The sequence below is a fragment of the Epinephelus lanceolatus genome, chromosome 15, assembly GCF_041903045.1.
Source record: "Epinephelus lanceolatus isolate andai-2023 chromosome 15, ASM4190304v1, whole genome shotgun sequence".
Classification (NCBI taxonomy): domain Eukaryota; kingdom Metazoa; phylum Chordata; class Actinopteri; order Perciformes; family Serranidae; genus Epinephelus; species Epinephelus lanceolatus.
The window spans coordinates 28,615,985-28,628,130 of NC_135748.1; the positions used below are offsets into that span (position 1 = coordinate 28,615,985).

The following is a 12,146-nucleotide window of genomic DNA, read 5'->3' on the forward strand; positions in this document are numbered from 1 at the left end:
CTAGAAATTATTAATACATAACATTTTTCTGACCTTTATTGAATGCATGCTTTGCAGTTTAAATGGGCTCTATGTGTATGAGTTGTCTGCACACAGTTCTCAACATGGAGGTGGCTGGCAGCTAATGGTGCTAACTCCATAAACATAGACAGAGCTAACAGTGTTAACCACGGAGAACTGGAGGATGGGTGCTACGCTTCCACAATAACACCATCCTGATCTCAGTGGTGAATGCCATATGTGTGCAGTGCAAAGCAGTGGTGGTGAGCTAGCCAGTGAGATACACAGGCAGCCTGACTAAATTTACATAACTCTATCTTTAAATAGCCAATATTGGTTTGCTGCCATATTAAAGCTCTGAATAATTTTACAGAACATTTCAACAGTTTTATCTATTTTTCTTAAGTTACATGCAGCTGTCCATTCATTCCATTCAATTCATCTCCTTCTACTTGTAAAAGGTACGGTGAGGTACAACTTCATTTTCACCACTGACCTTCTGCTTCTTCAGTGACCCAGTCTTGAAGCTTCTCCTCAGGGTGCCATCCAGGAAGCTCGGGGTCTTCCGTTTCTCCGTGCCGACCCCGACACCTCCCTGTCCTCCTACCATTCCTTTCCCGTCTCCTGCTCCGACTCCAGCTCCTCCAGCTCCACCTGCCGCCCCCACGCCCGGCTTGGTAGAGTGGAGGATGCGATTGCGGAGACGCCCGATTGGATATACGCTTCCCAAGCTCCAACCGGCCCGACCTGCCCCGTCGCCATGGAGATACTGGAGACGTAAAGCAGCCAGGTGCTGCAAGGTCTCCTCTGAGGCCGGGAAGTGACCACTTATCAAAGACTCATGGGCCTGAGAGGGAGAGGGACAGTGAGAACAGTTTATTTTGCAGCAGTGTTGGGGTGACATATTTATAGGTAATATGCTGATTTATAATATTTATGTCAATCCAGACTGATAGAGACCTGTATGGGTTTTTTTTTTAATTCATTCAAGTATTCAGCAGTGCTAATAATGTTCAGGAAAAAGTAATGAATCTAATTAAATTGGGAGAAAGTAATGAGTAAGTGATGACTGCCTTCTTTCTTTCCAGACAGTGTGATGAAGTTGTGTAAAGCTCACCTGCTCAAACATGAAGGCAAACTCCACTCCTTCTTTCGGCATACTCTCCACATCCAAGAAGCAGTAGAGCTTGAAGTAGAGTTTCCATTCTCCTTCCTCCTCCTCTTCTTCACTGCCTGCCAACCTGAAAAAACACAGCAGACGCAGGTTAAGCAACCACATACATCAAAACAATCCCATCATGCAGCAAAATCAGCCAGTGAGAGATCAGTATTTTGACTAGATGACAATCAAGGCCAGCTGTATACACAGAAACTGAGGTACCTCTCAAACTTGGCCAGAACATCAGCAACGATCACTCTGCTCTCCAGAGCTCGGTCTGTGAAGGAGTTGTGCTCAAACAGAGAAAACAGGTTCTTGCTCTCCTCCATGGCCAAACCTCTGATCAGCTTCTCCACAACCTGCAGCAGCAACATACAAACAGTGAGCAGTTTGTAACAGCACACTGCAATTCAACCAAGGGTGCAGAATTTGGTTGATAATATTCAGCATACATAATATGCTACGATAACACCCCCGGCGGGGATAGGTGTCACGGCTGGTGTGATCCCATTACAAGATGGGTCACCCGCCACCTAAATTTTGTGTATTCTTTTACATATATAAAGACATTTCCATAAACTAATGCAGAGAGGGCACAAATTAGTGCCTACAATATCACCAGAATGCAGAAAATTAAGTATCTGATGCTCAAAATTTCCTGAGGGAGGACCCAAAGACCCCCTACTTGCGATGTGTACTCCCCAATGTTTAATGACACCTACACCCTTGAAATCAACCCTTGAATCTTGCACTGGGTCTTAAAATTATATTTGTATGACTGAGCAGAGGATGTGTCAGTGTGTGAGTGTGTATTTTGACACGCACCTCTCCAGCTGTGGTGTGTGAATTGATGGAGATCTTGCAGGAGCCTCCTCCGTGGCAGTAGACGGTGGTGCTCATCTCCTGTCTCACCAGCAGGGCGGCAATCTCCTCCTGAGAGGGAACGAACTCACGAGTCTTGGTCTTCTTCAGGGATTCCCCGATGAAAGTGCTGTAACGCTCGATCTCTGTGCCGGGATAGCGCTCTCGCACCCTGCGCAAGATCACATTTATTACACATTAATTATACTTTTATCACAAATTGATTGCATTAATGACATATTCAAAAAAGCACACACACACCTCTTGAGGTGGAAGCGGAGGTATCTGAGAATGGCTCGACTGGGTAGGAAGGTGCAGCTCATGCAGGTGAGCAGGTGCCAGTGTGCACAATTGGCTGGGCTGTTCGGCTGAGGCACATGATTGGTCTGCTTGATCACCTGACAGTATACCTGAAAAACAGAAATATGGAGAGCAAATTTGAGAAAGTTTTCAACGTTTGACAGCAAATAAACATCCCAGGAATACTTGTAATACTTATAATATCATAACTACAAAGTCAGTTTTAGTAGATGTATTTGTCATCCAGCATGTCTTACTGGAATCTCCTATTTCCTGTTGTTTCTATTTTTATTCTAACAACTTTTCATGGGGCTCACGCTGCACACCGCTGTGTTTCTCTTTTACATTTCAGCTCTGTTTCCAGCTGTTTTCAGTTGAGATTAGAGAAGAAAGTAAAGTAGACTTTTCTCGACAAACGAAATACCTCATCCCTGAGTGGGCGCAGGTCCTGGCAGGTCTGCAGGATGCCCTGAATGATGGGCACCGTGTCCGCCAGCGTCTCCATCTCCTGCAGTGAGTTGAAAACTCGCACCGCCTCGTCCTGCAGACTGGCGTAGCCCTGCTGCCTTTGTACTGCACACACACAGAGACAAAAAGAAAATAGTGAACAAAGGCAGCGAAGAAGAAAAAACAACTTGTAACTTTTCCATAAAACCAAAGATGACAGCAATTACAGCAAAAAAATACATCAAAGGATTACTGTGATGATTCAGGAGTTTGGAGTAATTCAAAACTAAATAGGACATAATACTAAAACTAATATTTGTGGAAGTCTGCAAACTGTTATTTCATTTTATGAGCACAAAGAGACAAGTGAAAAGTTTGGTTTTAACCTGCAGAGGTCAGTAACGTATGGAAGCTTTTAATGCTGCAACTTGTCGAAGTAGAAGAGGACAAGAAAGAAAAGAAAAGAAGTTGTTTTTAGGGTCTTAGGCATTGATGTCTTTTTTCAGGGGGTAATGATGCTCAGAAAAATTGATTCACTAATTTATAGACATCTCTTTCGCCATGTAAGTCTATGGTAAAAAGCCTTTTTGGGCCACACAGTCACGTGACAGGCTCCGAAATTGTTATTCAACTTTTTGGCTACTACAAAATCTGGCTTCAAAGTCTGGTGCGCTCCCCAGGGGCCTGGTTTTAGGTTGCTGAGTAAGGGGGCTCTTCTCATTTCTCTATTTTGTGCCTCCTTGCTCCTCATTTCCTCTCTCCTCTCTCCTCTTGCCTGTGATCCGCAAATCAATCTCAGTGTGCCATTGTGAAGGATTTCTTAATTCCTTAAATCATCTTGAGGAGAGAGGAGGCTTGCCGGAGGAGCTATGAGCGAGGACGCACAGGTGTATCCTTTGCAGAAGTCTTTTGGCAGCTGTGACTTATAAAAGAGGCCTGACACACAGCTGGAGTATGCACACTTAAATTTAACTTAATTGAAAGTAAATATATAAGTTGTCATGAACACTGTTATGTCCTTCAGACCTAACAGTTAAAAGAAATACAGCAGTATGTTATAATGTTCGATAACAGTGGACAGATGATGCAGATGTGCCACATGTCATATTTAACTCATGCCGCTTTAAAATGATGGCTCTGAAACACAGATTTTGTTAAATGCCTGTTGCCTTGACTCCTCTCTCCTTGTGTCTCTTCCCTGCCTGCTTCCATCTCAGATGGGAGGAACTAAGACGCAAGTAGAGGAGACAAGGAAAGAAATCGAGGATGTACGAACCCAGAAATGAGAAGAGGGGAGAGCTGTACTCACCGCTGGTGACCTCTCCGTAAGGGAGCGGCAGTAGAGGGGAGTGCAGAGGATGTTGAGTGTATCTGAGGATGGGGTTCCTCCTGTACATCTGCTCCACGATGTCTGGGTTCACGCTGTTTTCCTGAGAGGACACAAAGAAGTCAAAGGTTAGAGGTCAAATTCAACGTACGAGTAAGTGCTTATGCATTTTACTTAATAGGTGTGTGTGTGTATTTTACCTTGATGTCTCTGATGAGCTGCAGAGTCGGGGTCTCTATCGGGGTCTTGCTGTCAATGACTCCCTGTATGGCTGCCGTCCACCTCATGGCTTCGTTCAGCATCTTGGTGTAGAGGCGGTAGGAATGCTTCCTCCCGTACACAATGATGTTCCAGTAGCCTGTAAAAAAGCAGCGTAATATATTACCACTCACATGTCAAACTAGAATTATCTCTTTACACGTAGTCTCAAACCTCCTGCGTCTAATCCTAGATTAAACCTGCCCTTTCTGCCTTTTCCCTTCACTCCTCTCTCCGCACCTGTCTCCCTGTGCACTCGTTCATCTGGCTGAATGACGGAGCAGAGGGAGTTAAGGACCAGAGTTCCCATCTTGGAGGAGTTCCGCTCTGAGCTCTTGTAGTAATCCAGGGAGTTGTGGGTCAAAACAAACCAGCGCTTCTTCAGCTTCAGGGAGGTGCTCTTAGCATTCGTCTTCATCTCTTTTTGCAGCCAGCCTGAAAGATGATGAGGCAGGAGGAGAGAGGGGAGGGAAGAGGAGGAGAGATTTAATACATTTGTACAGGAACAGCAGGGTTGTGCAATTATTCAGTATCATTGTTTATCCCTAAGTCTATTTGTATTGTGACAAAAGCTCATATTGAGATATCATCAGCTAAAATCTGTCACAACATAGGGTCTTAAATACTGTACTTTATATACTGTAAAAAGACTTCCAAGCCCCCGACACATGATTCAAAACACCAATTATCACCATAAATACCTGACCTCGTGTTACATGGCTTATAATAAATACATATTCCTTCTCACCTCTGACGAGGAACTCCTGCCCGTCTATCCTGGCGTCTCCTTTGGGTTTCTGCAGCAGACTGATCCAGTGATGCATCTCCTCCGGTGTGTCACTGTTGCAGTGGATCACACGGTTGGCCGTAATGATGACGAAAGAGTTGGGCCTGCAAAGGTCAAATCACAGACTTTTAAAATTAAAGGGTATCACCCCATGTTTTGTTTCCAAGTGACAAATGTGAACAGTAGAGAGAGTATTGGTGAGAGCGCTGCAGCTGGCAGATGTGAAACAGCCTGCAATGTAACCACTTAGGGCACTTGTACACCATCAATTTACGTCCACCAAATGTGTTTTACCACTGACAGACTCAGACTGTTATTCTGGGAGTCTAAGTGTCTGACAACATTATGGAAAGGATCCCTACAGAGAAAGACCTGTTGTTTAAGAGGGAGATCCTTTTTTGTTTAACCAGAAACAGGCCTAATTGCTCTCGCAGGCTTGTAAAACATACTTTATTCAGTGTTGACAGAAACAAAATAAAACACTCAAAACCCATCTTGGTTTGACTTTCCACTGTTCCAACAATTACAACTCGGGTTTGGTTGAAATAAACTATATAAAAATATAAATATACTGGCTCTATACATGATAAAATTACTGTTTAATTAAATGAGTCTAGTGAGTTTGGTAAAAGCAATTTTAGGGCTGTTTCTGGTTTAACAAATGAATAAATAAAACAAAATAAAAATCTTTACTCATGAAGCACTTTCCAAAACAGCGTTACAAAGTGCTTCACAAGGCGGCAAAATAACACAGACGAGTCACAAAATCAACAGGTTTTAAAAGAAAACAGGAAAAAAAAATCATCAACTTGGTGTATCAAAGAGGATCTTACTCCTTAACAAAAAGGTTTATCTCTGTAGGAACCCTTTCCATAAGTTGCCAGACATTTACAATAAAAATCTGAGTCTGTCGGTGGCAAAAACAAACACTTTCGGTAGACATACACTGACGGTACAAACATGCCAAGTGGTTACATTGCAATATTGTTTTACAGCTGTCAGCTGCAGCACTCTCACCAGTTTCAAAAACCATTGTTCCCATTAGTCACTGAGACACAAAGTCATGGTGAAATAGGGTTCAGGTTAAATATTATACTGAAATTACCCATTGAGGATGCTTAAAGGCTGTATAAAAAAGATGGATAGTGATGGCATTTGGGTTTTTTCTGGGGATTTTTAAGATAAGAGAAACTACGAGAAGACAGGTGTGTATCATGTGTTCAAATTCAGTTTTTTAAAATGTTTTATTTTGAAATGCAAGCTATAGTTGCATAGCTTCATGGTCTATTGATACTGCACTCTTTTCCATGTATGCTTTGAGGACATCAGGAATCAGCAAAAATGTTTATAAATGGCCTTTCCCTCTTTTTTGTGACGACCCCTTCTGTGTCTCTGCTCTGTCTGACCGGGGCTGCCTTCAGCCCCAACAAAATTTAGCAGATTGTTTATTTAAACAGAAATGGTGGTGCATTGAACACTCTGTTGTATTTCAAGGGTGCACTGCCTTTTAATACGTGGGGGTTATATTATTTCAATTCAAAGGAGATTTATGGTATGGAAAACATGTTTACATTGTCAAAGCAAATGTGAAATGAAAACAAATATTGTATGTACAATATGTAAAGATATACCAGAATTTGGTTTATATACACGTCGCTTCTGAAAAGGTTTGATACACCCAGCAAACACGAGAAAACGCACTGCAAAGCCCGGTGAACACTGTTTCACACTGATTTGATGAAACATGCCATTCACCCAGGAAACTGAAGCAAAACAGTGCACATCGCTTTGAGATTGAATGTGCCTCTGCATGTGCTTTCTCCTTCCCTTACAGGTGGTGGGCTGGCAGTGCAGGTCGTTAGGGAGCTGGTTCACCTGAGCTGATGAGCCAGCAAGCCTACAAAGCTGATCATTCAGCCTGTCTCACTTTCTGGAAGCTCTCTCAACTCCCACACAGTCCTTTTGTTTGGTTGATGTGTTCTGTCTTTTCTTTTCACAAGCAACATCTTCATACACCATGTACCACTCACCCTGGCACTGACACACACCTCTGAAGTTACTGATTGTACACATATCATGAACTTGTTTTGTCTGTAACATTTAATACTTCAGTTTTTGACCTCCTTCCTTTTGTCTGATACATGACAATTTGGAGGAACTGACACCAAAATCAAAGCTTATTATTTTCTTTTGTAAAATGTCACCAGTTTGAAAAACCTGAAGAAAGAACTAAATGATCCTCGACATGAAAAGTGAATAAGCTTTTCGTTTACTGTTGTGATTGATCTAACTTACCGATCGGGGTTGTCTGAAGCACAGACAGAGTCGATCAGGCCCACGTCAAGAGTTCCCTGAGGGACGGAAGGAGGAGAACAATTTAAATAATGAACTAATGGTGTCCAGTGACATGTTGGCAATTACAAACACAGCACAGAGTAAATATAACTTTAGGGAGACATTTTTAAAATTAGGGCATGAAAAAATCTTGTATTAAAAGCCACAAAGAGTAATAACTTCAACACATAAAAAGTTGTTGTTTTCAGAGACTGACCACAGCGTTCTTTGGGTTGGCCTGTTCATGAGACATCTCCAGCAGCTGCTCAGGAGTGCACACACGCACCTTACTGAGCACGTTAAACCACCCACTGCACAGAGAGACAGAGGTGTCATCACAAGTCTGAACACATGAATCTGCTCAGTAACTTGTTGCCGTCATCTACAAAATCACTCAAGTCTCCAACACACCTTGCATCCTCTGGTGACTCAGCAAACACCTGATAGGTCCTCTCATCTGTCACAATGTTCAGAGCGTTCTCCTTTTCATGATTGTTCACTATCTCCCTGTGAAAACACAAACATGCAAACGTTGTCTAGAAAACAAAGAAACAGTGAATCATTCCTACAGACTTTTTGAGACTTTTAAATTCCACTCGAAATGAAATTTAAGACCAATTTTACAGTAATCAAAAATGAGGGGGAAAAATCATGAGTTAACAGTTTGTATATGGGCAAATTATACTCAAATGTCAGTGGCAAGATGGCGGCATGTGTTTGTGCGGCGGCTCTCTACTCTCCAGTTTGACCACACCATATGTGCAACATACACAGTCATACTGTGTGTGTAGTTTTTTTTTTTTACCTATTACACTTATTTGGTATTAGTGTGAGGATCTGATTCTGATTCTGTAACTTATAACAGGACGCTTTTTGTGTCATGGTGGAGATGAGGGTAGAACAGGACTGGGAAATGGCGTTCTTTTTTTAGCTACAGTCTTATTTTGAGATTTTACAACATGATAAATAATATCCTACTTCCCATGTCTTCTAAGACCTTTGAAATAATAATATAATAATAATAATAATAATACCAATGTTAGATTTGTGGGATCCCTGGTGAATAAAGGGTGGTGTTTGTGTGGTTACTTTGGCACTGGAGCTTTGTGGAAATCTTACTTGGCAGCTCGGATGTCGATGGTTCCCTTCAGCTTCTCCTCGCTGTCATTCTCGTAGTACATCAGTTTGCTGTCTCTCAGGACAAACCAGCGCATCTTCCAGTTTCTGACGAAAAACAGAGACAATAAACCAAAGGCCAAGACGATCCATTCTACACATTATAAAGGTTTATGTGACCCTATGAATGACCTATGAGTTAACTTCTTTACACAGAATACATCTGACTTATTGAACATGCTCACAAGAGTGGAAGTAACTTTACACAAAATCTATGTTAGTGCATTTTAAAGCTTCTTCATGTACTTTAGGTTTCTGAATTATCTTTTTGATTTTATAGTAATCTCGTTACTTTGTTTCCAAAATAAAATATCAAACATTCAGATAGATAACGTTCAGGACCCTTTATGGAAATAACTGAGTGATAATCATGTTTTTTCCTTCTACTAATACGCATTTACTTATTAAAACAACATGTTGCACAAACACAAGACAGAACAGAAAGTATTTATGGGGTAGTCGCACGTACACACACTCAATTATCCCATATTTAAATTAACTTATGCAGCATTTGGTTTCATGTAAATTATCCATTTTTACTAACCCTCAAAACATCAGTCAGTTTTCCAACTGAATACATTTCCTCAATTATATTAAACCATTGCTCTTTTCCTGGAGGATCAACATCATGCCATGTTGTCGTTATAGCTTCCTGAGTCATTTTTTAAATTTTAAGCATACTACATACAACAGTTTTGTATGTTAGACTGAATTTATGTATTTAAATATATTTTCTGTCTTTTTATGTGAATATTTGGACCTGTGTGTGACGTGTAAGTTGTTAGAATAATTAAACCAAGCACCAAACAGTCCTTTTGTGCGATAAATAAATGGAGCGACGCCTGCAAGCCAGTTCAGGCAGTCAACCTGAGCTGCACTGATTCACACACACATCATACATCACTCTCCATATGTCCTCTACAAACACACCCTCCCAATTTGGAGGTCTATTTCAGCTGCAAAATCTTCCCCGCTCTCCTTTTGCCTTGTCAACGCCGCTGCTGCCCTACATCAGTACTGCTGCTCGCTCTTTCAGCCCCACTTCCACCCCAGCATCCACCTGCAGGCTCCGGCTAAGGCAACCTGCCAATATCTCATGTAAACATATCGACAGGGAGCGATGAGGCCGGAGTCTAGACGCCAAACTTAAACTATGTTCTGCTGCTGATAGTTGTCTCATATTTCAGATTTTCAGCCTTTTGCTAATTTTGAAGCAGATTATTAACTTGGACTTGGAAAGCAGATTCTCAGTAAAGACACAGTACACCAGCTCGAGTAGGACACTGACGTTTTCCAGCACTGCAGAGGGCTCAAAGGATTGGGTTAGACATACATATGATCTCAACACCTCAACAGGACACAGGGACTTGTTAATGCAACACAGATGGTCATGCACACACTGCTCGTTCATATGAAATTTGTACTGGATGGCTCATTCAACAGGCGTTGTGGTTTAAAGCATGCAGGCTGCACTCAGTAACAACTACAACAACCTCCGTGAGAGAGTGGACAGGCCTCCTCCCTTCTTGTAGAGCCAGCCGGACTTGAGGGACTCCTGTTTGGAGCGGAACCACATGAAGGTTTCATCCTTCAGCACACACCAGCGCCTCCTCCATGGGATCATCAGACCAGCTGAGGGAGCAGAGGGTCAAATGACAGTCATGAAAATAACATTTAAAGGGTGGAGAGACTTTCACTTGAAAATGACACAGAAAAAAAGTTAAAAAGCTCGGGATGCTGTGGCACATCAGTTCTGCACAGGCTAAAAAGCTGGACTTGAGACTAATGACATCCTGGGAACAGCAAAACATTTTTTGAGATGAACAGAGACCGTCCCTTGGATGCCTTTGGGACAAAAGGACACAGTAAACTCGCACCTTCTTTTGTTCCTGGCACAAAATGTGGAACAGATGCTTCATTGTGAGCAACAGATCCATGAAGACAGAGCTAATAACCGTTAGCTGTTAGCAGCCGGTGGCCTCAACTGACAGCTAACAGAGGTTGCACTGACTTAGATTACGATGCGTTCACGCTCTATTCAGTAAAAATTAGTATTAGGCGAAGGTAAAGTTAGACATCACCATGATGCGTTCAGTGTAATCTTGTATCATTTTTGGCGAGAAACATAAATACAGTTGTTGGAAGGAGAAATTTGTTGATGTTTTCACATTAATATAAAACACGTGTAAGAGAGGGAATTAAGTGTCAGGGTTTCCCCTCCCTAGTGTCTCATATTTGTTTTCAGTAGCCTCCTCCTCCTGCCAATCATCCTGAGTGCCAGCAGCTGCCGAACCTGCACACTTGAACCTCATCAACAATCAATCCACTGCAGTATAAAACTCAGACATCCAGACTGATCCTGATCCTTCAGTCTTCTCTACTGTACAGGCAAGTTTTTTTGTACTTCAATTCACATTTTGTTCTGTATCTCAGATTCACCACGCCTGCTTCAACCATAACCCGCCACGTCCAGTCTCATTCTCGTCTTGTGTCTCCAGATTCGGACTGCTCTGTCTACAGCTCCTCTGCCTGCTCTGCTTCACCATTACCAGCTCACCTCAGCCATCATTTCTTGAGCCTTCAGCTCCACATCCTCAAACAACAATAAACTGCCTCTGACCGTTAAGTTACCTTGTTGTGTTTGCATTTGGGTCCCAAGTTGAACTGCCACAACATTATGATGTATTATATATGTTGAGGCAGTTATTTTAAAAGATGTTTTTCACATGAAGGAAGGTTTGTTATTTGTAGTTTACATTTCTGGTCTCCTTAGCACGCGCTGTCGTCTCTTGCCCGCAACCCCCACCTCATTTTGGAGTGTTGTGAACCTTGTGTGTTCACAATCTTCCCTCTCCTGCCATCCAGTTTTACCTGCAGCCCATGCCAGCTTCCTCTCAGCCTCCTCCACTCCCACGAACCCTGGATCACGACCATTCTAATATCTTGGGACAATAAACCTTTTTATCATCTCCATCCTGGGTCCCGTGCTTGGGGTTTCCTTGAGTTCGTAACATGAATGGTCTCTGGTTTTATTTAAGGGTGTTTCATAAATGTGTGATGGAATTTGTGCGCATTCAAAAATAGTGTAATGAGGGGCTGAATGACTTTGAAACAGTTCAGTTATTTTTGTATAATGAAGATTTCTTTGTTTCTCTGGCACAAAAGGTGCAATAAATGACAACAGAAACAAAATAACAAAAAAAAACAACACTGGTTTCGGCTATCGGCCAAATTGGCATTCCTATTACACACACAGACAGTACACTGTACCCACCCTTCATGTAGAGGTAGCCGTGGAAATATGGCGGTCCGTTCCCATTGAGCAAGGTCACCCTGCCGTTTGTCACTTCTTCATCAGTGTCCATCATGCCATCGTGTTCATCATCACTGTCTGCATACTGCAACGTCATACAATAATAATTAATTTTGTGTATGTAAACAAAAAGCACAACAATTCATCTGATGACATCATCAGATTTTTTAAATTTTCACTGTGT

The 12,146-nt window shown here is 42.1% G+C and overlaps 1 protein-coding gene across 1 annotated transcript in view; it reads right to left on the reverse strand.

Annotated features, from left to right (window-relative positions):
- The window catches only part of myo10l1 (myosin X, like 1), a 77,904-nt gene that overhangs the window by 4,441 nt on the left and 61,317 nt on the right, over nucleotides 1–12,146 (reverse strand). The window contains exons 25-40 of the mRNA XM_033642773.2: nucleotides 11,924–12,047; nucleotides 10,143–10,281; nucleotides 8,593–8,697; nucleotides 7,885–7,980; nucleotides 7,691–7,784; nucleotides 7,435–7,490; nucleotides 5,101–5,243; nucleotides 4,593–4,787; nucleotides 4,295–4,452; nucleotides 4,077–4,197; nucleotides 2,745–2,893; nucleotides 2,282–2,430; nucleotides 1,985–2,192; nucleotides 1,382–1,518; nucleotides 1,118–1,241; nucleotides 497–847 (exon numbers count right to left, since the gene is read on the reverse strand). Of these exons, the coding sequence (XP_033498664.1) occupies nucleotides 497–847; nucleotides 1,118–1,241; nucleotides 1,382–1,518; nucleotides 1,985–2,192; nucleotides 2,282–2,430; nucleotides 2,745–2,893; nucleotides 4,077–4,197; nucleotides 4,295–4,452; nucleotides 4,593–4,787; nucleotides 5,101–5,243; nucleotides 7,435–7,490; nucleotides 7,691–7,784; nucleotides 7,885–7,980; nucleotides 8,593–8,697; nucleotides 10,143–10,281; nucleotides 11,924–12,047 (2,349 nt within the window). The remainder of the gene's footprint in view (nucleotides 1–496; nucleotides 848–1,117; nucleotides 1,242–1,381; nucleotides 1,519–1,984; nucleotides 2,193–2,281; nucleotides 2,431–2,744; nucleotides 2,894–4,076; nucleotides 4,198–4,294; nucleotides 4,453–4,592; nucleotides 4,788–5,100; nucleotides 5,244–7,434; nucleotides 7,491–7,690; nucleotides 7,785–7,884; nucleotides 7,981–8,592; nucleotides 8,698–10,142; nucleotides 10,282–11,923; nucleotides 12,048–12,146) is intronic.